The 23835-nt window shown below is 39.5% G+C and overlaps 1 protein-coding gene across 4 annotated transcripts in view; it reads right to left on the bottom strand.

Moving 5' to 3' along the window:
- The window catches only part of COL14A1 (collagen type XIV alpha 1 chain), a 272810-nt gene that overhangs the window by 75391 nt on the left and 173584 nt on the right, over window positions 1–23835 (bottom strand). For all 4 annotated transcript variants that reach the window (XM_049700664.1, XM_049700665.1, XM_033419891.2 and 1 more), the window contains 8 exons: window positions 22538–22661; window positions 22203–22346; window positions 20853–21017; window positions 20003–20041; window positions 19691–19829; window positions 9063–9205; window positions 4511–4620; window positions 2202–2360 (listed from right to left, as the gene is read on the bottom strand). In XM_049700664.1, the coding sequence (XP_049556621.1) occupies window positions 2202–2360; window positions 4511–4620; window positions 9063–9205; window positions 19691–19829; window positions 20003–20041; window positions 20853–21017; window positions 22203–22346; window positions 22538–22661 (1023 nt within the window). The remainder of the gene's footprint in view (window positions 1–2201; window positions 2361–4510; window positions 4621–9062; window positions 9206–19690; window positions 19830–20002; window positions 20042–20852; window positions 21018–22202; window positions 22347–22537; window positions 22662–23835) is intronic.

Here is a 23835-nt window from a genome sequence, read left to right as displayed (position 1 = left end):
GACATGGTTTCTGTTTTGAGGGGTTTATACTCTGGCTAGAGAAGTGAAATGCAGTTATATGAAAGAGCAAGAAAATAATATATGACTACAAATAATCAAGGGTTAAGCAAGTACTAGAGGTTTAGAAAAGGTGAGATGGAAAAGGTATGGTTGACATTCTTCAATAAAAATAGCTGCTCTTCATTGAATGGTTACTAAGTGTCAGGGATTTTATATGCATTATGTTACAATAAAAAAAATAATGATAGTACTAAGTGGTATGGGCCATAATCTCATCCACCTGGAATTGTTTCTTTCTTAAATTAGAGTCTATTCATTCATCCTTCTAAGCACCCATCTATATACATCCATTTATCCATACAAGGTATCCGTAGTTTCCAATTCTGGAGGCTTGTAAATTCCGAAGTGTGCTACCATAAAAGTATCTTCAGGAAGTGCCAAGTAATCTATATTAACAAAAAACATCTGTGGTTGCCTGCAGCCAGCGGAAGGGAGAGAAGCATAGGAGAAAGGGATTACAGAGGGGAATAAGGAAACAGGTAGAGGTGATGGAGATGTTCATTATCTTGACTGTGATGGTGGTTTCACAGGTGTGTACATATGTCAAACCTTATCAGATTGTATACTTTTAATATGTGCAGTTACGTCAATAAAATTGTTTCAAAATTAAAAAAAAATTAAAAAAAATTAAAAAAAATAAAAGTATCTTCCATGAAGCAGAAGGTGAAATGTTTCCTAATCCACATGGAATACCACAAATTAAGAGGAGATAACTCCTCAATATCATGTAAACATTCTTAAAAGTCTCTTACCACAACTGAAAACAAAAGAGCCTTCCATAGCTGTTATATTCCCTCTTTTCAAACATCTAATCCATAGTTCTCCAAAGCAAAGTAGAAACAAAAGTATTTTAAAAGATACTTCAAAGCTAAGTGTTAAACTAATTAGCACACATCTATGAAGATCTGAAAGCATCAGTATACCCTGATTGTACACAAGGATTTCATTTCTATTGTTACCACAAAGAGAAATGCCATGAAACAGCAAACTGTCCCAAAGTAAATTCCCTCACCACTCTGGGACTGTTTCCTGGTATATAAAGTGAAGGGGTTATACTAGAGCAGAGGAATTAGAACTATGTTCCTCAAAGCGCCCTTAGGGAACATTGGAGGATGGAAGCACCTGCTACCCCATGTCCCTTCTCCCATTCAATCAACATGGTTGTGTTTTAATCATACTCATTTATTTGATATACTAGAAGATTTCATTTGTACTAAGTGATTTCAGCTTAAAAACACTTTGAGAACCACCAGGTCTTTCTAAAATTCCATATAGCTGGCTAGTTCTACAGATCTCTGAAAGCATAAGACAATAAGAGTGAATAATAATTAACCTGATTATTCTGCTACACAGAAGAGAAGTGTAGATTTGAATATTTGAAATTGCTTACAAGAATAAAATTCCCTCCAGGCTAATTGGTTCTAATTATAGAATGACTCAAATTAGAGAAGTTGCTAATTAGCTGTGAATGTGTGGTGTGAAAACAAAAGCTGGTGTACACTGCTCTTTTTTGCGGGTAGTGACTGAAGGGAATGTGATTTCTTTGTCAATTCGAAGTCTCCTCGTCTGAAACTCCATGTTGTATGATGAAAAATATATCTTAGAATGATTTGTTATTTAAATAACTATTAACAATTAAAGGGTTAATTTTACATTAGCAATAGCAAGAATCTAGTTTTAAAATGCCCAAATCTAACTCAAATGAGAGACTTATGTCAATTTACTGTGTATAATAATAACATTTTATTCGGATTTGTATCTGCTTATATAAATGAGTTTCATTTACAGTTTTGATTCTCATTAACAAACCATTTATGCCACACTATTTTATTTGAATTTTAAAATATGAATATTTTACTATTTGAATTTTAAAATACATTTAGAAAACAAACTAGTCTAATTCTTGGAGCATTCTCCTCATAATACAGCAGAAGCATATTGTAAGAGCTTTGAACGTTCATGTTTTAATTCATCTGAAGAGGCCATTATCTACTTGTTTATCCATTCATCAATCTATCATTCATCCAGCCCTCCCTCCATCCATCCCTTTACCAAATTTTTCCCCTGGAAGATAGATAATTCTATTTCAAGAGGATTTTTTTCTTTAACAATAACACAGATTCACTTATTTATCCACTTACTGGTGCAGAGTTTCCATTTGGTCCTCTTGATCTAACCATTCTCCCTAGGACTTCGACACCATCTAATGTGATATTAGATGATGCATTTACTGCCTTCTCACCCACTTGCTTGCAGTCAATAACCACTTTGGCCAAAGTCTTGCTGATAACAACATGTAGCTGATAAAAATAAAGATGTTTTAGAAGGTAAGAAGCAGGAGAAAATATCAACCAAATTTACATAATTGCATGACCTCTCACCAAAAAGTATGGAAGAGAAAAGAAGGAATTCTGTCACTATGTGTTTTGCTTAAGGAAAAAGGTTCTACTTTTACCATTTCCATGCTTGTCCCACATTCAGGTACCATCTCTATGTTGTTGTGTTTTTTTAAACACTAAGGAAATCTCACAAGCTTTTCATTTCCCCTGTAATATTTCTTGGTTCCTTTGTGACTGACTCTGCCTAACCAAGAAAAGAATCATGTCTAGAGGAAGTTGGTAAATAAATGACAATAATTCCAAAGAAATGCTAATGGGACTATTTTGAACCATGAAGTAATAAATCATCTGCATCTCACGTGTTTTTAAGATACCTGTACTTCTGGTTGCACAGTCCGATTAAACCAGAAAAAAAAAAAAACATTTTTATGCAACTTTTCTTATGCAAAAAAGAGTCAGACTTTTGTTATGCAATTGTTCTTATACAGTTATGGTATTCAAAACCCCAGAAAGTAGCAAAGTTGTGTAGATTAGATAGATCTGCCCACATTCTACATCAGGAGACAGAGGCAAGATGAAGACTGCTTTGCAACACCCCTTCCCTCCCTCTGACAGTACAAGAAGGGCACGGTTAAGAGGCAAAGCTCTTTGCAGTACCACTTAGTAAACTCTCTGCTCTCCGGCACTCTTGGTGTTGCATTCCTTAACAGCCCAGAGATCAGCGGGCTTATTCACTAAACACAAAGGAAACGGTAAAGTTTGGAAGGAAGCATGTCTACTCCAGTGATCACCAAAACAAAGTGTTTCAGAGATGTGAAATGTGAATGAACAGAGTTCTATCACAAGCGCCAGGTTAAAATAAGAACAACTAAAGTCAGGTTTTACCAGTTTCCTCCAGGTAACTTATATAATGGCAGTGATGGGTTGTCTGTATGTGTGTGTGTATATATATGTATGTCTCAGTGCAATCTGTCTACATATTTCAACATGATTTGGCTGCTGGTATTTATCTACATTGGTGGCCAGGTAGACCAGCAATCCTTCCTATATCATACATAATGTAGTGAACTAACAACTCTCTGCTAAATAATACAGTATCTTCTACTACATGGTTCCTCAAAGTAAGAACCTGGACCACTTCTGTGGTAAGGCACCAAAATTCGCCATCTCAAAATGTCTCTTTGGTATGTGGATTGTTTCAAGCTGAAAACAATCAAGGCCCAAAAGACTCAGGAAGAAACTTTGACCTTCCTTCTAACTGCCTAAAAGGATTTAGACAGAAGTCCAGTTCCCAGAACAGACCTATCACCAGAGACATCTACAAAGAATACAGGCTAGGTATGGTGGGGGAAATCTGTGTCCCATTGCCTCTGCAGGCCCAGCAAATATTTATTTACCAAACATTTGCTTTTCCATCTCCATGTGAATTACCTTCCTTCCCTTTGAAGTCCCAAACTACCACCCCCAAAATCCTCTTTTGTCTTTAGCTGAAGAAGGTGAAGCTTTCGGCTATTTTGGTGAGATACTCAGTTTTTCCTGGGTCTCTCCCATGTATACATGTTATTAAACTTTTGTTTGAGTTTTTCCCGTTAATCCGTCTCATGACAATTTAATTCTTAGGCCAGCTAGAGGAACCTAGAAGGATAGAGGAAAATATCTTCCTTCCGACACTATCAATATCCCCTGCGGTACTGGATAAAAATGTACATCTTAGGGCTTCCCTGGTGGCGCAGTGGTTGAGAGTCCGCCTGCCGATGCAGGGGACACGGGTTCGTGCCCCAGTCCAGGAAGATCCCACATGCCGCAGAGCGGCTGGGCCCGTGAGCCATGGCCGCTGAGCCTGCGTGTCCGGAGCCTGTGCTCCGCAACGGGAGAGGCCACAACAGTGAGAGGCCCGCGTACCGCAAAAAAAAAAAAGAGTACATTTTAGAGTCCCATCCCAGAACTGCCAAATCAGAAGGTCAGGGCATTGTTCACAAGCCCCACAGGTAATTCTTACTTCAGGTGAAGTATGAGATCCAAAGCTCTACGGATTTTTTGTTTTACTATCTTCTGTTGCTTTGCCCACAGCAAATAGAATAAAGAATATATGTACACAAGGCATTACTCACCTTGTGAAAGCTTCCGTAGAAAATTTTCCTAATTTCAGGTCCTTCAAAAGTAACAGTTTGAAAATCCCCACTGTAGTCATGGTTGAAATATGTTAGGGTTTTCCCACCATCTAATCAAAGAAAGGAAAAGAAAAACATTTGAGAAAGTATTAAAAGGAGTAATTTTTTAAAAAGTCAACTCAAAATAATGTAACCTTTGTTTTCAGGCTGTGTTTAGGACAAAGTGACGAGTAGGTAAGGAAATGACCTATAGTCCTTGGGTTGCCCCAGGCTTTCAACTGGCCAGATTAACTAACTTAACCATGTAGTGATGATGATGAGGCAAGGACCCTGACATATATTATTCCTCTGTAGTTCCTTGCCTATACTCCCATTCCCACTACCCTTTTGGGAGATGGTTGTCTGACGTTGGAAGTAGAGGCAGACAAAAAGGAAAAATGAAGTTAGTCAAATTGTTGCCAGAGCTGCTCCAGATCTTTGTTCAAAACTCATCAACCGTCTAACCTGCACCTTTGGCAGGAATGCCCGTGCTCAAAAGCTGCCAACCCCCCATCTTTAGCAGGAGTGAACATAAATTTTTAAGTTAAAAGGTCCAGAGGCGGGCTTCCCTAGTGGCACAGTGGTTGAGAGTCCGCCTGCCGATACAGGGGACACGGGTTCGTGCCCCAGTCTGGGAAGATCCCACATGCCACGGAGTGGCTGGGCCCGTGAGCCATGGCCGCTGAGCCTGCGCATCCGGAGCCTGTGCTCCGCAACGGGAGAGGCCACAACAGTGAGAGGCCCGCGTAACACAAAAAAAAACAGGTCCAGAGGTAAGAAAGGAAGGTACAAAAAACACAAAAAAACAGATGGAACCAGCTGGGACCAAGATGATGATGAATCTGACCTCCAACAGACCTTGAGTCCCGTTATACGGTGATTTACTACTTTAGCATGTTACCTACACCTACTTACTGGCAGCCATTAAGGACTAAAAAAGGATAAAAAGGAGGCAGCACCCAGCCTCTTGGAAAAAGCCCTGCCCCTTCCCTGGTAGACTAATGCATATGCTTCCCCAGCATCAGCCTCACTCCTCCTCCTCTCTTTGTCTTTACTCTTTAAAATTAAATCACCTCACATCAATCAGAATGGCTATCATCAAAAAATCTACAAACAATAAATGCTGGAGAGGGTGTGGAGAAAAGGGAACCCTCCTGCACTGTTGGTGGGAATGTAAATTGATACAGCCACTATGGAGAACAGTATGGAGGTTCCTTAAAAAATTAAAAATAGAACTACCCTATGACCCAGCAATCCCACTACTGGGCATATACCCTAAGAAAACCATAATTCAAAAAGAGCCGTGTTGGGGCTTCCCTGGTGGCACAATGGTTGAGAGTCCACTTGCCGATTCAGGGGACACAGGTTCGTGCCCCGGTCCAGGAAGATCCCACATGCCGCGGAGCGGCTGGGCCCGTAAGCCACGACCGCTGAGCCTGCGCGTCCAGAGTCTGTGCTCTGCAACGGGAGAGGCCACAGCAGTGAGAGGCACGCGTACCGCAAAAAAAAAAAAAAAAAAAAAAGAGCCATGTACCACAATGTTCATTGCAGCTCTATTTACAATAGCCAGGACATGGAAGCAACCTAAGTGGCCATCGACAAATGGATAAAGAAGATGTGGCACATATATACAATGGAATATTACTCAGCCATAAAAAGAAACAAAATTGAGTTATTTGTAGTGAGGTGGATGGACCTAGAGTCTGTCATACAGAATGAAGTAAGTCAGAAAGAGAAAAACAAATACCATATGCTAACACATATATATGGAATCTAAAAAAAAAAAAAAAAAAAGTGGTTCTGAAGAACCTAAGGGCAGGACAGGAATAAAGACACAGACGTAGAGAATGGACTTGAGGACACGGGGAGGGGGAAGGGTACACTGAGAGGAAGTGAGAGAGTGACATGAAAATATATACACTACCAAATGTAAAATAGATAGCTAGTGGGAGGCAGCCACATAACACAGGGAGATCAGCTCAGTGCTTTGTGACCACCTAGAGGGGTGGGATAGGGTGGGAGGGAGGGAGACGCAAGAGGGAGGAGATATGGTGATATATGTATATGTATAACAGATTCACTTTGTTATAAAGCAAAAACTAACACACCATTGTAAAGCAATTATACTCCAATAAAGATGTTTAAAAAAAAATTTAAATCTCTCTCTTCAGGTGGGTGAGAAGTTGATCTGTGAACTTAGTTTCCACTTCTCCTTTCTTTAGCCACTGAATAAAGCTTGTGCTGTGTCAATCTCGGCTTCGGTTTTGCTATTCACCTACTTAAACCGGAAAGGAAAAAGAACCCTCCCCCTCCAAGGCAGAGAGCATGGGCCAGGCTAGGCCCTGAGCAGGGTTCATACAACTTAATTCGGTAACAAAATCTTAAGAAATAAAAACCAGATTCTTTGCCTCATTTAACCACTGAAACCACCAGTTTTCCCAGGACATGTAACTTATACTGCCCCAAAATAGTGATATTTCAGCCTGTCTTTTATTATGAACAAACAAACAAGTAAAAAAAAAAAAACCTTCCTATTCTTGAGTACTTCATGTTACAAGGAATATTTTATTACAAAAAGAGAGGAACATTTTTCTCACTAATTCATTCCCCGGTTACAATTAAATTTTTCATTCTGCTTTCTATAGGAGCAAGTAAGTATTAATCATTTCAAGAGATTTCTTTGTTTTCGATTCCTGGTTGGATATAGAGTTAGCAATTTACACCTTTTTAATCTACAGTTTTCCCTTAGTTTCAAAATCAATACAAAATGCTTTCACAATGTTTAGTTGTTGATTTATTTCCATGTACTGAAATGTCCTTTAACAAATACTAGTTGGAAATAGCTTAAAATACTTTTCTTATCCAAATGTTCGAGTTAATACCTAACAATAACCATCAAATTTTCATTCCCAGATTGACTGGGATCCTAAACTAAAAATATATTTAGAAAACTCAGGGACATTAACCAAAAACTTGATAATTCTCTTAAGTGATAATCATTTGTGACATCCAAGAGTAAAGGTTAAGAACTTTCCTTTATTGTTTCCTCCTCAATTTTCCAATCTCCAAACAATGGAATTTCTCATTCACAACTATTCTCTTTTCTTTCTGGACTAACTCTCTAGATGATCTCACACATGCAACTTTCAATTTTATATCTCCACCCCAGAATTCTTCTCAGAATATGCCGCTGCCAATCTGACATTCTTTTCTAGGATATGAAAGAGGCACTGCAACATTGTGACTTAAAAGAAATATATATTTGTTATTCAGATGATCAAAATACATTTCTCATATATACTTGGTCTTTGTCTAGGGTTCCTGCCTCACAGCTCCTAAAACCGTTGGAATTTCCTGTGGTCAGAACAAAAAAATGTGCCTTTTGTTATGTTAATACAGTGGCTTTTGGAAAGCCCTTAGGTAACCTAAGGATAAGGGCTGGTTGCCTGGAGAACCAGTCATGTGAAGAGAGGGTTAGAACTTTCAGTCCCCCTACCCCCTCCAACTTCTATGGAGGGGAGAGCGGGTGGAGACTGAGTTCAATTGCCAATGGCCAGTGAGTTTATCCATCATTCCTATGTAATGAAGCATCCATAAAAACCCAAAAGGATGGGGTTCAGAGAATTTCCAGGTTGGTAAACATATGGAGGTGCCGGGACAGTGGTGCAGGTGGAGAGGGCATGGAAGCTCCCGCCCTCCTTCCCCATGCCTTTCTCCTGAGTTATATCCTTTCATAATAGACTGGTAATCTAGTATGTAAAATGCTTCTCTGAGTTCCGTGAGCCACTCTAGCAAATTAATTGAACCCGAAGAGGAAGTTGTGGGAACCTCTGATTTAGACTGTGGGTCAGAAGTACAGGTAAAACTCTGGACTTTCAGTTGACATCCTGAGCTGGAGCGGGTCATTGGAACCTCCAATGCGTAGCTGGTAGCAGCCTGAGCTTGCCACTGGTGGCTGAAATGGAGGGGGAGGAGGGCAGTCTTATAGGAACAAGCCCTCAACCTGTGGAATCTGATGCTACCTCTGGTAGTGTCAGATTGGAGTTGAATTCTCAGATACTCTGCTGGTGTCCAAGAATCGCTTGGTGTTGTGTGGGAGCCTCTCCTCCACCCGCCACGCCCAACACACATGTTGGAATTGGGCCCAGGAACCCAAAAGAGGCATCTTACACTTATCCTATCCATATAGGAAAAATGACTTCTGATTCCACCCCTCGCACTGATCCTCTTCTGCATCAAGTTGCATGCTCTTCCTGCAGTCGGCATGTCTCACCTTGCTCACTACTGAATCCCAGAGCCTGGTGTTGGCAAATAGTAGGAACTCGATGAATATTTGTTGAAAGAATGATTAGATAAATGAATGAATCAACTATCACATAGTTCATCATTAGTATTTACAAATAGCTTAAAATAAGTGAGTTACTCTACAATACACACAAACCAGGCAAGATGACAGGCCACATACATTACTCATACATGTGTGTGCAAATGTTTTATAAATAAATATACTTACTATCTAAAATGACTCCAACCAATGGGTCAGAATTTTTATTTAAAATCTCCCAAAGAGCAAATGGCTCCTCTGGAGTATCAGGAAGAATCCGGAATAGAAAACTGATTGTATAGTCAGAGGGCAATCCTTCCGGATGTAAATATCTGAAAATAGAAACAAAATAGTATATTTTATTGTATCCCTCTTTAAGAAGTTATCTATATGATTATAAAAGCAAATACACTTTCATTATACAAGATGTGAAAAAACAGAAAAGAAGAAAATAACAGATCACCATTACCCCATTCAAAAGTGATCACTCTTTTGGTGCTGTGCATTTCCCTCCAGCCTGTAAAGAACGTCTGTAAGCATTTGTCCAATTTATATAATTTTGCCCATTTCTTTTCTTAGCACCATTTACTACATATTTCACATTCCTTAAATATTTTTAAGGGCATGATATTTAATATCTGCACAACCTTCTCTTGTTTGGCTATTCCATAATTTATCTTATTAAACATTTAAGTAGTTTCAAGTTTTAGTATTATAGCTAATGTTTATCTACAGTCCTTTTATAAAACTTAAGACATTGTCACTTTCTACCACATGTTGTAGTTAGTTGCATTCCTGTCTGTGCTATGTGCTCTGATGTACCATCTAAATCCACCTTTAAGAACTGAGAATCGACTAACCCTGCTTCTGGGAGTGATGTCTGCAGACAGCTCTCAGATACCAGTTCCCTCAGGAATGGCCTCAGCAGATGAGGGGTGCCTCTCCCAAGGTCATGCCAACTTTATTATGGTGCCTCTTTTTAATGACTAGTCTTTGAGGGAATATAAGGACCAGAGCCTCTCATTCCAAAGGAGATAACTCCATTCTAAGAACTGCTGTGTGGGGGTCAACTGAGACTTCTACTGAAACTGCTTCATAGCTTGACTTCTCTCCTTTGCCCTCTACCCTACTTCCCTCTGTTCCCTTCCAGAAGAGCACAGCCTCATTGACTCCCCACACACTAATCTCCACCTTCGGATCTGCTTCCTGGGGAAACCAACCTGCTACACCATCTTACCTCTCTAACAGTTAACTGGATCACTTACGTACTTTAAAATTTTTCCCTCAAACAACAGATACAGGCTTTTAGATATACAGGAGACCCATAATATTTATTAATCAAATTGACAGATTGGTGAACAGGTTGGAATTTAGCATAAATTTAAAAGTGAATGTTTGATTTGCATACACTAAATATGTATGTATTCATTCATTCAATAGTTGTTGAGTGCCTACGATGTACCAGACATGGTAATACGCATTAAGATACATCGGTGAATCAAACTGGCAAGGAACCTTTGTATGAGCACTTGAATTTGAGCAGGGTGAATTACACAGTTTATTAGAAGGTAATAAGTGCTATCAAAAACAACAACAAAAAGCAGCATAATGGGGACTGGGAATGCTAGAATGCATTATTTTGCCATTTTAGTTAAAGTCATCAGCATTGGCTTCACTTAGAAGGTTCACTGAGAAGACTGCATTTGAGCAAAGGTTCACTGAGAAGGTCACACTTGAAGAAAAACTCATAGGAGATGAAGACATCCAGCCAGTGCAAGGATACTAAAGTGGGGTGTGCCTCGTATATTTTGAGAACGGACTAAAAGAAACAAGAGGTAAAGTCAAAGAGGTAATAGCTACCCAGATAATGTAGGGCTCTTTGGCCAATCAAGAGCTTTGACTTTTATGCCAAGGGGAATGAGGAATCACTGGCAGATTTTGGAGTGACATGATCTGATTTATACATAAAAAAAAAAAAAATCATTCTGACAGCTACTTGGAGAACAGACTCCAAGAAGGCAAGGGTAGCAGCAGGAAGACCAGTTAGGAGTCTGTTGTAATGATGTAGGGAATAGATGATGGTACCTCATATCAGGGTGATGACAACAGAGGTAGTGAGAAGGAACAGACAATTAGGATTCCTTGGTGGATTGATGTGGGGCATAAGACAAACAGAGGAGTCCAGCTTCTTTGCCTAAGAAACTCGTTAAATGTAGTTAACATTAAGATGAAAAAGGTCATAGGGGAAGCTGGTTCTGGAGGTAAGATCAGGGATGTGGTATTGAACCTATAAAGTATGAAATGCCTATGAGACATCCAAGTAGAGATATCTAGTAAGCAATTAAATATGTAGGTCTAAATTTGGGGAAGTAGATCTGGACTGGAAGTATAAAATTTAGGAGTCCTTGGCATATAGATGGGGTTCAACACTACGATACTGAAAAGATCACTGGGAAGAAGGGACAGACAGAGAAAACAAGGAGGTTCTGAGCAAGTCCTGGTCCCTCCAACATGAAGAGGTGGAGGAGAAAAGAAGAGCCAGCACTGAAAAGGAACAGCCTGTAATGTAGACAGAAACTAGAAGCAGTGTGTATCCCAGAGGGCCAAGGAGGAGAGTGAATCCAGGAGGAAGATATGATCAACTGTATAAAATGCTGGTGACAGGTCGAGTGAGATAAAGGCTGGGAACAACAAATGAGTGGATTTAGCAAGGTGGGGGGTGAGGGCATTGCTGGCCGGATGAACAATTTCAGTGGAGTGGTAGAAGATTTTCCTTCGGCAATTCTCATTTTTGTCTAGGCCTCCAGGAATGATTTTCAAATATCCATTTTAATAGTCATCACTAGACAGTGTAAAAAAACCTGTCGAAAGGTAACGTCAGATGTTGGATTTATCTAAAACTACAGATAGTACTGTAATTAGCTTGAATTCAATAAACAGTATTTTGGAAGAAGTTAGAAATGCAACTTGTTTACAAATTGGACAGATTAATTTAATACTCGAAAATGATCTCCTCCACCTTTTCATGCATATGTGCATACTATATCAAAACGTGGGCACAGAAAAAGTTTCACATTAAAATACTGAAGGCGTTTTGAGACAAAAAAATGAATATTTGGAATGTAAAGTTGCAGGTGACATCTTGAGAGATAACCCCTTAAACCAGGAACTCCTAATTTGTAATTTCAAGTACCTCTGGAGCTTTCAGAACCGCTGAAATGGCGCCAGGAATCCCTAGGTGCATCATAGACTGTAGAATAACTAGATAATTAATTTTTTAACACCTTAATTGGAATATAATTGCTTTACAATGTTGCATTAATTTCTGCTGTATAACAAAGCAAGTCAGCTATATGTATACATATATCACCATAGCCCCTCTCTCTTGAGTCTCCGTCCCACCCTCCCTATCCCACCCCTCTAGGTGGTCACAAAGCACTGAGCTGATCCCCCTGTGCTATGCGGCTGCTTCCCACTAGCTATCTATTTTACATTTGGTAGTATATATATATGTCCATGCTACTCTCTCACTTCGTCCAAGCTTACCCTTCCCCCTCCCCGTGTTCACAAGCCCATCCTCTACATCTGCGTCTTTATTCCTGTCCTATGTTAGGTTCATCAGAACTTCTTTTTTTTCCTTTAGATTCCATGTATATGTGTTAGCATATGGTATTTGTTTTTCTCTTTCTAACTTCACTCTGTATGACAGATTCTAGGTCCATCCACCTCATTACAAATAACTCAATTTCGTTTCTTTTTATGGCTGAGTAATATTCCATTGTACATATGTGTCACATCTTCTTTATCCATTCATCTGTTGACAAACAAATTGGCTTCCATGTCCTGGCTATTGTAAATAGTGCCGGAGTGAATATTGTGGTACATGACTCTTTTTGAATTATGGTTTCTCAGGGTATATGCCCAGTAGTGGGATTGCTGGGTCATACAGTACTTCTATTTTTAGTTTTAAAGGAACCTCCATACTGTTCTCCATAGTGGCTGTATCAATTTACATTCCCACCAACAGTGCAAGAGGGTTCCCTTTTCTCCACACCCTCTCCAGCATCTATTGTTTGTAGATTTTTTGATGATGGCCATTCTGACTGGTGTCAGGTGATACCGCATTGTAGTTTTGATGTGCATTTCTCTAGTGATTATTGATGTTGAGGATCCTTTCATGTGTTTGTTGGCAATCTGTATATCTTCTTTGAGAAATGTCTATTTAGGTCTTCTGCCCATTTTTGGATTGGGTTGTTTGTTTTTTTGATATTGAGCTGCACGAGCTGCTTGTAAATTTTGGAGATTAATCCTTTGTCTGATGATTCATTTGCAAATATTTTCTCCCATTCTGAGGGTTGTCTTTTCATCTTGTTTATGGTTTCCTTTGCTGTGCAAAAGCTTTTAAGTTTCATTAGGTCCCATTTGTTTATTTTTGTTTTTATTTCCATTTCTCTAGGAGGTGGGTCAAAAAGGATCTTGCTGTGATTTACATCATAGAGTGTTCTGCCTATGTTTTCCTCTAAGAGTTTTATAGTGTTTGGTCTTATATTTAGGTCTTTAATCCACTGTGAGTTTATTTTTGTGTATGGTGTTAGGGAGTCTTCTAACTTCATTGTTTTACATGTAGCTGTCCAGTTTTCTGAGTACCACTTACTGAAGAGGCTGTCTTTTCTCCATTGTATATTCTTGCCTCCTTTATCAAAGATAAGGTAACCATATGTGTGTGGGTTTATCTCTGGGCTTTCTATAACATTCCATTGATCTGTATTTCTGTTTTTACCCAGTACCATACTGTCTTGATTACTGTAGTTCTGTAGTATACTCTAAAGTCAGGTCACCTGATTCCTCCAGCTCTGTTTTTCTTCCTCAAGATTGCTTTGGCTATTCGGGGTCTTCTGTGTTTCCATACAAACTGTGAAATTTTTTGTTCTAGTTCTGTGAAAAATGCCATTGGTAGTTTGATAGGGATTGCACTGAATCTGTAGATAGCTGTGGGTAATAGAGTCATTTTCACAATGTTGATTCTTCCAATCCAAGAACATGGTATATCTCTCCATCTGTTTGTATCATCTTTAATTTCTTTAATCACTGTCTTATAGTTTTCTGCATACACGTTTTTGTCTCCTTAGGTAGGTTTACTCCTAAGTATTTTATTCTTTTTGTTGCAGTGGTAAATGGGAGTGTTTCCTTAATTTCTTTCAGATATTTCATCATTACTGTATAGGAATGCAAGAGATTTCTGTGCATTAATTTTGTATTCTGCTACTCTACCAAATTCATTTATTAGCTCTAGTGGTTTTCTGGTGGCACCTTTAGGATACTCTGTAGTATCATGTCATCTGCGCACAGTGACACTTTTATTTCTTCTTTTCCGATCTGGATTCCTTTTATTTCTTTTTCTTCTCTGATTGCTTTGGTTAAAACTTCCAAAACTATGCTGAATAATAGCAGTGAGAGTGGGCAACCTTGTCTTGTTCCTAATCTTAGAGGAAATGTTTTCAGTTTTTCACCATTGAGAATGATGTTGGCTGTGGGTTTGTCATATATGGCCTTTATTATATTGAGGTAGGTTCTCTCTATGCCTACTTTCTGGAGAGTTTTTATCCTAAATGGGTGTTGAATTTGGTCAAAAGCTTTTTCTGCATCCATTGAGATTATCATATGGGTTTTATCCTTCAATTTGTTAATATGGTGTATCACATTGATTGATTTGCATATACTGAAGAACCCTTGCATTCCTGGGATAAACCCCACATGATCATGGTGTATGATCCTTTTAATGTGCTGTTGGATTCTGTTTGCTAATATTTTGTTGAGGATTTTTGCATCTGTGTTCATCAGTGATATTGGCCTGTAGTTTTTTTTATGAAATCTTTGTCTGGTTTTGGTACTAGGGGCATGGTGGCCTCGTAGAATGAATTTGGGAGTGTTCCTCCCTCTGCTATATATTTGGAAGAATTCGAGAAGGATAAGTGTTAGGTCTTCTGTAAATGTTTGATAGAATTCGCCTGTGAAGCTATCTGGTCCTGGGCTTTTGTTTGTTGGAAGACTTTTAATCACAGTTTCAATTTCAGTGCTTGTGATTGGTCTGTTCATATTTTCTATTTCTTCCTAGTTCAGTCTCAGAAGGTTGTGCTTTTCTTAGAATTTGTCCATTTCTTCCAGGTTGTCCAGTTTATTGGCATATAGTTGCTTGTAGTAATCTCTCATGATCCTTTGTATTTCTGCAATGTCAGTTGTTTCTTCTCCTTTTCCATTTCTAATTCTGTTGATTTGAGTCTTCTGCTTTTTTTTCTTGATGAGTCTGGCTAATGGTTTATCAATTTTGTTTATCTTCTCAAAGAACCAGCTTTTAGTTTTATTGTTCTTTGCTATCATTTCCTTCATTTATTTTTCATTTATTTCTAATCTGATCTTTATGATTTCTTTACTTCTGCTAACTTTGGGGTTTTTCTGTTCTCCTTTCTCTAATTGCTTTACATGTAAGGTTAGGTTGTTTATTTGAGATGTTTCATGTTTCTTGAGGTAGGATTGTATTGCTATAAACTTCCCTCTTAGAACTGTTTTTGCTGCATCCCATAGGTTTTGGTTCATCGTGTTTTCATTGTCCTTTGTCTAGGTATTTTTTGATTTCCTCTTTGATTTCTTCATCAATCTCTTGGTTATTTAGTAGCCTATTGATTAGCCTCCATGTGTTTGTATTTTTTACAGTTTTTTTTCCTGTTATTGATATCTAGTCTTATGGCATTGTTGTTGGAAAAGATACTTGATACTCTTTCAATTTTTTTAAAGTTACCAAGGCTTGTGAGCCAAGATATGATGTATCATGGAGAATGTTCCATGGCACTTGAGAAGAAAGTGTATTCTGTTGTTTTGGGATGGAATGTCCTATAAATATCAGTTAAGTCCATCTTGTTTTATGTATCATTTAATGCTTCTGTTTTCTTATTTATTTTCATTTTGGATGATCTGTCCATTGGTGAAAGTGAGGTGTTTAAGTCCCCTACTATTATTGCATTACTGTCAATTTCCCCTTTTATGGCTGTTAGCCTTTGCCTTAGGTATTGAGGGGTTCCTAGGTCGGATGCATAAATATTTACAATTGTTTTATCTTCGTCTTGGATTGATCCCTTGATTATTATGTATTGTCCTTCTTTGTCTCTTGTAATAGTCTTTATTTTAAAGTCTATTTTGTCTGATATAAGAAATGCTACTCCAGCTTTCTTTTGATTTCCATGTGCATGGAATATCTTTTTCTGTCCCTTCACTTTCAGTCTATATGTGTCCCTAGGTTGGAAGTAAGTCTCTTGTAGGCAGCATATATATAGGTATAGTTTTTGTATCCATTCAGCCAGTCTATGTCCTTTGGTTGGAGCATTTAATCCATTTACGTTTAGGGTAATTATCAGTATGTACGTTCCTATTACCATTTTCTTAATTGTTTTGGATTTGTTATTGTAGGTCTTTTCCTTCTCTTGTGTTTCCTTCCTAGAGAAGTTCCTTTAGCATTTGTTGTAAAGCTGTTTTGGTGGTGCTGAATTCTCTTAGCTTTTGCTTGTCTGTAAAGGTTTTAATTTCTCCATCAAATCTGAATGAGATTCTTGCTCGGTAGAGTAATCTTGGTTGTAGGTTTTTCCCTTTCATCACTTTAAACATATCCTGCCACTCCCTTCTGGCTTGCAGAGTTTCTGCCGAAAGGTCAGCTGTTAACCTTATGGGGATTCCCTTGTGTGTTACTTGTTGTTTTTCCCTTGCTGCTTTTAATATTTTTTCTTTGTATTTAATTTTTGATAGTTTGATTAATATGTGTCTTGGCATGTTTCTCCTTGGCTTTATCCTGTATGGGACTCTCTGTGCTTCCTGGACTTGATTGACTATTTCCTTTCCCATATTAGGGAAGTTTTCAACTATAATCTCTTCAAATATATTCTCAACCCCTTTCTTTTTCTCTTCTTCTTCTGGGACTCGTGTAATTCGAATGTTGGTGCGTTTAATGTTGTCCCAGAGGTCTCAGAGACTGTCCTCAATTCTTTTCATTTTTTTTTTCTTTATTCTGCTCTGCGGTAGTTATTTCCACTATTTTACCTTCCAGGTCACTTACCTGTTTTTTTGCCTCAGTTATTCTGCTATAGATTCCTTCTAGAGTATTTTTAATTTCATTTTTTGTATTGTTCATCACTGTTTGTTTTCTCTTTTAGTTCTTCTAGGTCCTTGTTAAATGTTTCATCTATTTTCTCCCTTCTATTTCCAAGATTTTGGATCATCTTTACTATTATTATTCTGAATTCTTTTTCAGGTAGACTATTTCCTCTTCAGTTGTTTCATCTGGTGGGTTTCTACTTTGCTTCTTCATCTGCTGAATATTTCTTTGTCTTCTCATTATGTTTAACTTACTGTGTTTGGGATCCTTTTCGCAGGCTGCAGGTTCATAGTTCCCATTTTTTTGATGTCTGCCCCAGTGGGTGAGGTTGTTCAGTGGCTAGTGTAGGCTTCCTGATGGAGGGGACTAGTGCCTGTGTCCTGGTGGGTGGAGCTGGATCTTGTCTTTCTGGGAGGCAGGACCTCGTCTGGTGGTGTGTTTTGGGGTAAACAAAACTCACATAGTAAAACCTTACTATGATTTTAGGCAGCCTCTCTGCTAATGTGTGGGGTTGTGTTCCTGTCTTGCTTGTTGATTGGCATGGGGCAACCAGCACTGAAGCTTGCTGGTTGTTGAGTGGAGCTGGGTCTTAGCGTTAAGACAGAGATCTCTGGGAGAGCTCTCGCCGATTGATATTACATGGGGCCAGGGGCTCTCTGGTGGTCTAATGTCCTGAACTCTACTCTCCCACCTCATAGGCTCAGGCCTGACACCAGACCAGAGCACCAAGACCCTGTCAGCCACAAAGCTCAGAAGAAAAGGGAGAAAAAGAGAAAGAAAAAATAATAATAAATTAAAAATAATAATAATAATTAAAAAAGAAGAGGGCAACCAAACCAATAAACAAATCCACCAATGATAACAAGCGCTAAAAACTATACTAAGATAAACATAGAAATCAGAAACAAATCAGCTGCAGACAGCGAACCCCAAGTCTACAGTTGCTCCCAATGTCTACTGCCTCAATTTTGGGATGATTTGTTGTCTATTCAGGTGTTCCAGAGATGCAGGGTACATTAAGTTGACTGTGGGGATTTAATCCACTGCTCCTGAGGCTGCTGGGAGAGATTTCCCTTTCTCTTCTTTGTTTGCACAGCTCCTGGGGTTCAGCTTTGGGTTTGGACCCACCTCTGCATGTAGGTCGCCTGAGGGCATCTGTTCCCACACAGACAGGAGGGGGTAAAACAGCGGCTGATTAGGGGGCTCTGGCTCACTCAGGCCAGGGTTGGGAGGGGTACAGAATGTGGGGCAAGCCTGCGGCGGCACAGGCCAGTATAACGTTGCAAAAGCCTGAGGTGGGCTGTGCATTCTCCCGAGGAAGTTGTCCCTGGATCACGGGACCCTGGCCGTGGAGGGCTGCACAGGCTCCTAGGAGGGGAGGTGTGGATAGTGACCTGTGCTCGCACACAGGCTTCTTGGTGGCTGCAGCAGCAGCTTTAGCATTTCATGCCCATCTCTGGTGTCCGCGCTAATAGCCACAGCTCGTGCCCATCTCTGGAGCTCGTTTAGGCAGTGCTCTGAATCCCCTCCCCTTGCACACCCTGAAACAATGGTCTCTTGCCTCTTTGGCAGGTCCAGACTTTTTCCCAGATGCCCTCCTGGCTAGCTGTGGCACAGTAGCCCCCTTCAAGCTGTGTTCACGCAGCCAACCCCAGTCCTCTCCCTGGTATCTGACTGAAGCCCAAGCCTCAGCTCCCAGCCCTGCCCACCCGGGCAGGTGAGCAGACAAGCCTCTCAGGCTGGTAAGTGCTGGTCGGCACAGATCCTCTGTGCGGGAATCTCTCCGCTTTGCCCCCTGCACCCCTGTTGCCGTGCACTCCTCCGTGGCTACAAAGCTTCCCCGCCACCCACCTCCCGTCTCCACCAGTGAATGGGGCTTCCTAGTGTGTGGAAATTTTTCCTCCTTCACAGCTGCCTCCCAGAGGGGCAGGTCCCATCCCTATTCTTTTGTGTCTGTTTTTTCTTTTTTCTTTTGCACTTCCCAGGTACATGGGGATTTTCTTGCTTTTTGGGAAGTCTGAGGTCTTCTGCAGCATTCAGTAGGTGTCCTGCAGGAGTTGTTCCACAGGTAAATGTATTTCTGATGTATTTGTGGGGAGGAAGGTGATCTCCTTGTCTTACTCCTCCACCATCTTGAAGGTCCTCCTAATAATGTGATTTTTTACATCAACTACATGGAGTTGCTGTTGTGACTTCTCCAGGATAAAAACCATCTGAATTCATGGCACTATCTTAAAATGGTTCAGGGTGTGGATTCTGGGATCTGCAGGTGCAAATCCCAGCATGGTCTTCAACAAAATATGTGATCTCACTCAAGTCATTTAGCTTCTTTATGCTTTAGTTTTGTTATTTATAAAACCAAGATAATAAATGACTCTACTTCATAGAGTTACTGGGAGGTTTGAGTGAGTTACTAGCATTTAGAACAATGCCTGGTCTGTGGTAGTGCTATGTAAGTACTAACTACATTTATATTTTTCTGAGATGAACAAATATGAAAGTTCAAGCCGCATTATGTGTAGGTCTAACATTTTTAAAGAAATCTAAACATCATCTGCTCTATCCATCATGGAAAATCCTGCTGGGAATTATTACAGCATATTTCTAGTTGATATCATTTCCACAGTGCAATATAATAAACAATAATTGACTTTAGTATCTTGCAATGGAAACATACTTGGTTGGCTGGGAAACCAGGGCATCTTTATGAAGTTGATAACAAGGATACACATTGAAGGTACCAGGCTCCATAGAAACCCCTTCCACCGATGAAAATTCCTTTTCAACCAAACCAAACATTTCCATCATCTTAAATCCTTTAAAAAAAAAAAAAAGAAAGAAAGAAAAAAAACAGGGATAGAGAAAAAGAATAAACAGGCACTTTAGGATTTTAAATTTCAAAATTAGTCTATTAAGGATGAAAAAATCTGGACCCAAAATGGGAGTTATTTAATATATTTGTATTTGGAAAATTTGCGAAACTGCATACCTGCAAGATCAATGTCATCCTTATGCACCAGTGGGCAGGCTGGAAGACAAAACAAACAAGATAAAACCCTAATTCAGATATTTTCCAAACATATTCTTTCCTTGTCCTGAGAACAGGAAGCTAACAATCTTTTTTTTTTTTTTTTAAAATTAATTTATTTATTCATTTATTTTTGGCTGCTTTGGGTCTCCATTGCTGCGCGCTGGCTTTCTATAGTTGCAGCGAGCCAGGGGCTACTCGTTGCTCTGCAGCATGTGGGATCTTCCCGGACCAGGGCTCGAACCCGTGTCCCCTGCATTGGCAGGCAGATTCTCAACCACCGCGCCACCAGGGAAGCCCCGGAAGCTAACAATCTTGATGGAAGTCAGTTGTGGAGGGAATCCACACCACATGTGGCTACAGCTTTCTGTGGATTCGTAAAGACTGAAACACTCTCACTTTTTGTTTTAAAACCAAAGGATCCCAACTTCCTTCTCCTCTCCTGGGTCCATTAAAATCGATGGTGGTCACTTGATAGCATGTCTTGGGAGAAGTCCCACTTCTAATGTGTTACCCTGATGAGCAGACTTAACACATTTTTGAAAACTATCTGCTATAGCTGTTTAAGAGAGTTGCTTTTAAATATAGACCCTCGTCTTTTTAGGGAAAGTCTTTATCAACCTAAAACCCTGAACCAAGGAGAGGTAAGGTTTACTTCCCATATGCTTGAAACCACAAAACTTAATGTCTGCATAACAAATAGCTTCTCCAAGTCAATTTTCTCCCTTCCGATCAGGATGGTACTCATTATTTAACTGGTATAAATATCTCAGCATTTAAGCAATGTAAGTGCAAATTCCAAAGAACTAACTTGCTGACGCAGTTTCACAGACAAAAGTAATCAATTCATCTTCAATTTTCTTAAAGGCGTCAAAGTCATCCACAAAGAAGACATGCCGGGCGCTGGGCTTACTGCCAATGCTAACCAACTCTGAGTAATCTGCATCAGCCACGCCGACTGCAAAAATGCTGTAGCCTGTGGTAAAAGGGGAACAGATTTCTGATGACTTTAAATCGCAGCAAAAACAAATAATGCAATATGAGACACGTCCAAATATTTAAAACATGTTTATTTAGGAGGGCCAGTGGGGGTGGATAATTCACTCTTTACAGTTCTTCAGAATTCTGCATGCACATAATTTACTCTATGATAATGAACCCATCATCCCCTAAAGAAAGTTTCCACTTTATTTTTATTTATTTATTTTTTTTCACAGTATGCGGGCCTCTCACTGTTGTGGTCTCTCCCGTTGCGGAGCACAGGCTCCGGACGCGCAGGCTCAGTGGCCATGGCTCATGGGCCCAGCTGCTCTGTGGCATGTGGGATCTTCCCCAACAGGGGCACGAACCCGTGTCCCCTGCATTGGCAGGCAGACTCTCAACCACTGTGCCACCAGGGAAGCCCCAAAAGTTTCCACTTTAAAGAAGCTTAAGAGAGTCAGTGTTTGAGACAAAATAGTTACCATTTGAGTAACATCTTTATTTTTGCATATTTTTAATAATGATTTTAGTATTTATGGGAAAAAGTGCAATTGAAACAAAAAAGTTTTGGGTTTTTTTTTTGTTTTGTTTTGTTTCATTTTCAGAAGTAGAAACTGAGATATTACAGGCTTAGAAGCCTGAGGTGGGTCACAGTTCAATGCTTGGCAAATACATATTAAGCTAGTCTTTGCTCATACAGATCTTATAGAATGCAGTCTTCACATTTTGTGTTCTCCATTTTACAAATGGAGAACAAAGGCTGAGGAGTTTCTGTGATCAGTTTCCCTCCCCTGGTCCTTTTCATAGTATTGCACTTAATTTTCTTTTCTTTTCCTTTTTTTTCTTTTTGACCACACAGCATGACAGGGATCGAACCTGTGCCCCCTGCAGTGGAAGTATGGAATCTTAAACAAATGGATCGCCAAGGAAGTCCTATAGTGCACTTAATTGATGGAGTTGCTTATATAGGGCATCCTGTATGTAACAAAAGTACTGGAGAAAATACAGCAAAATCATAGGTTTGTAACCTGGAAACTTTCAAAAATCACATTGTCCAGTTAATATTAAGAAAGATTTAGAAACATTTTAGTCATGCTGATGTAGCCTATAAATGTGTATTCAGAAAACAAGGCTAACAATATTATTGGTAGCCACTGTTGCTTATCTGTGTAAAACTTACCATCTGATTGCATCTCCCTGGAGATTTTGCTCACATCATCTTGTGATCTTCCATCAGTTATAACCACGATGACCTTCGGGATGCCTCTTCTGGTTCCTGACTCTGCAGTAAACAAGGTATCTCGGACATGCTTAATTGCTTTTCCTGAAACAAAGGAAGGCAACAATTCAATTTCATTTCCTCCCTTGCTAGAGATGGAAGAGTGGGAATGAAGTTCTTAAGTCAATGAAAAACCTTTTTTTAAAAAAATCTATATTACTATGCTTCAAAAAGAAGTCATTTCAGTAATCAGTAATAATTATTTCGGGTCTTACCCGGGCTTCTTGTGGTCTTACCTGTTTTTGTATTTCCTCCTTTGTACGAGATATGTTTAATTGCATCAAGAACAGTCTCTTTGGTTTTGTAAGAGTTAAGTTTAAATTCTGTCCTGGGGTCATCAGTGAACTGGACCATTGCAACCTAGAGAGAGAAGGTGTGTTCATTTTTATGTATATTGTAGACTTCCTCTCTGCCAGAGAGCACACACTATAGCATGATTACAACTACAGTTTTTTTTAAATTAATTAATTTATTTATATTTTTAATTTTTGGCTGTGTTGGGTCTTTGTTGCTGCATGCAGGCTTTCTCTAGTTGCGGTGAGCGGGGGCTTCTCTTTGTTATGGTGTGTGGGCTTCTCACTGCAGTGGCTTCTCTTGTTGCGGAGCATGGGCTCTAGGCACGCGGGCTTCAGTTGTTGTGGCTTGAGGGCTCTAGAGCGCAGGCTCAGTAGTTGTGGCACACAGGCTTAGTTGCTCTGTGATACGTGGGATCTTCCCAGACCAGGGCTCAAACCCGTGTCCCCTGCATTGGCAGGTGGATTCTTAACCACTGCACCACCAGGAAGTCCTACAATTACAGTTTTAATTTCTTTTTTAACCCAGTCCACAATTTCCTTGGTTTAAACCATACAAGTTACATACCAAATCTGACGACGTCTTAACAAAGTACTTTTCAGGAAGTACTTTATTTTAAAAATCTCTCCCTAAAGCATGAAGACCTTTTGCCATCTCATTTGACAGATGGGAAAATGGCAGCCTAGATCTTCTAACTTGACAAAGTTCAGAGAAACAATTGAAGTTGGACTATTTACAAGGATTTCTTTATGAAACAAACCTATGAAATAATTACTACTATTCTACCATTTTACAGATCAGGAAACTGAGGGATAGAAAGCCAAGTAATGTACCCAAGATTACTAGAGTAGCCACTGGCAGAACCAACAGCTGAAGCCAGGTAATTCTACTTTAAAATCTGTGTTCTGAATCACTGCAGTATAAACCATCCTGGCTTCATTTCCTACAATTTGTGTCTATTCCTGTGCAACTTTGGGGACATTTTAAATTTATTATATTTTTTGTTTGTTTTTCAGAATTATGAAAGGGCTTCTTTTTGGCTTTGTGAGCCTTCAATTTCTACCAGCCTATCAAGGTCTATTGCAAATGTCATCAACTTTAGGAAATCTCTATTCAAAACAAATTTCGCCCTCCCTGAAATGCCTGAGCATTTTATCTATTCTTCTCTTCTGGTTCCCCTTACATCCAAGTTTTCTCGGCCATTCTTCCAAGACATATTTTCAATCTGTTCAATTTAGTG

This window comes from Orcinus orca, chromosome 17, assembly GCF_937001465.1.
Source record: "Orcinus orca chromosome 17, mOrcOrc1.1, whole genome shotgun sequence".
NCBI lineage: Eukaryota > Metazoa > Chordata > Mammalia > Artiodactyla > Delphinidae > Orcinus > Orcinus orca.
The sequence above is the reverse complement of the archived record's forward strand: the minus strand, read 5'-3'. Positions and strand labels throughout refer to the sequence as shown.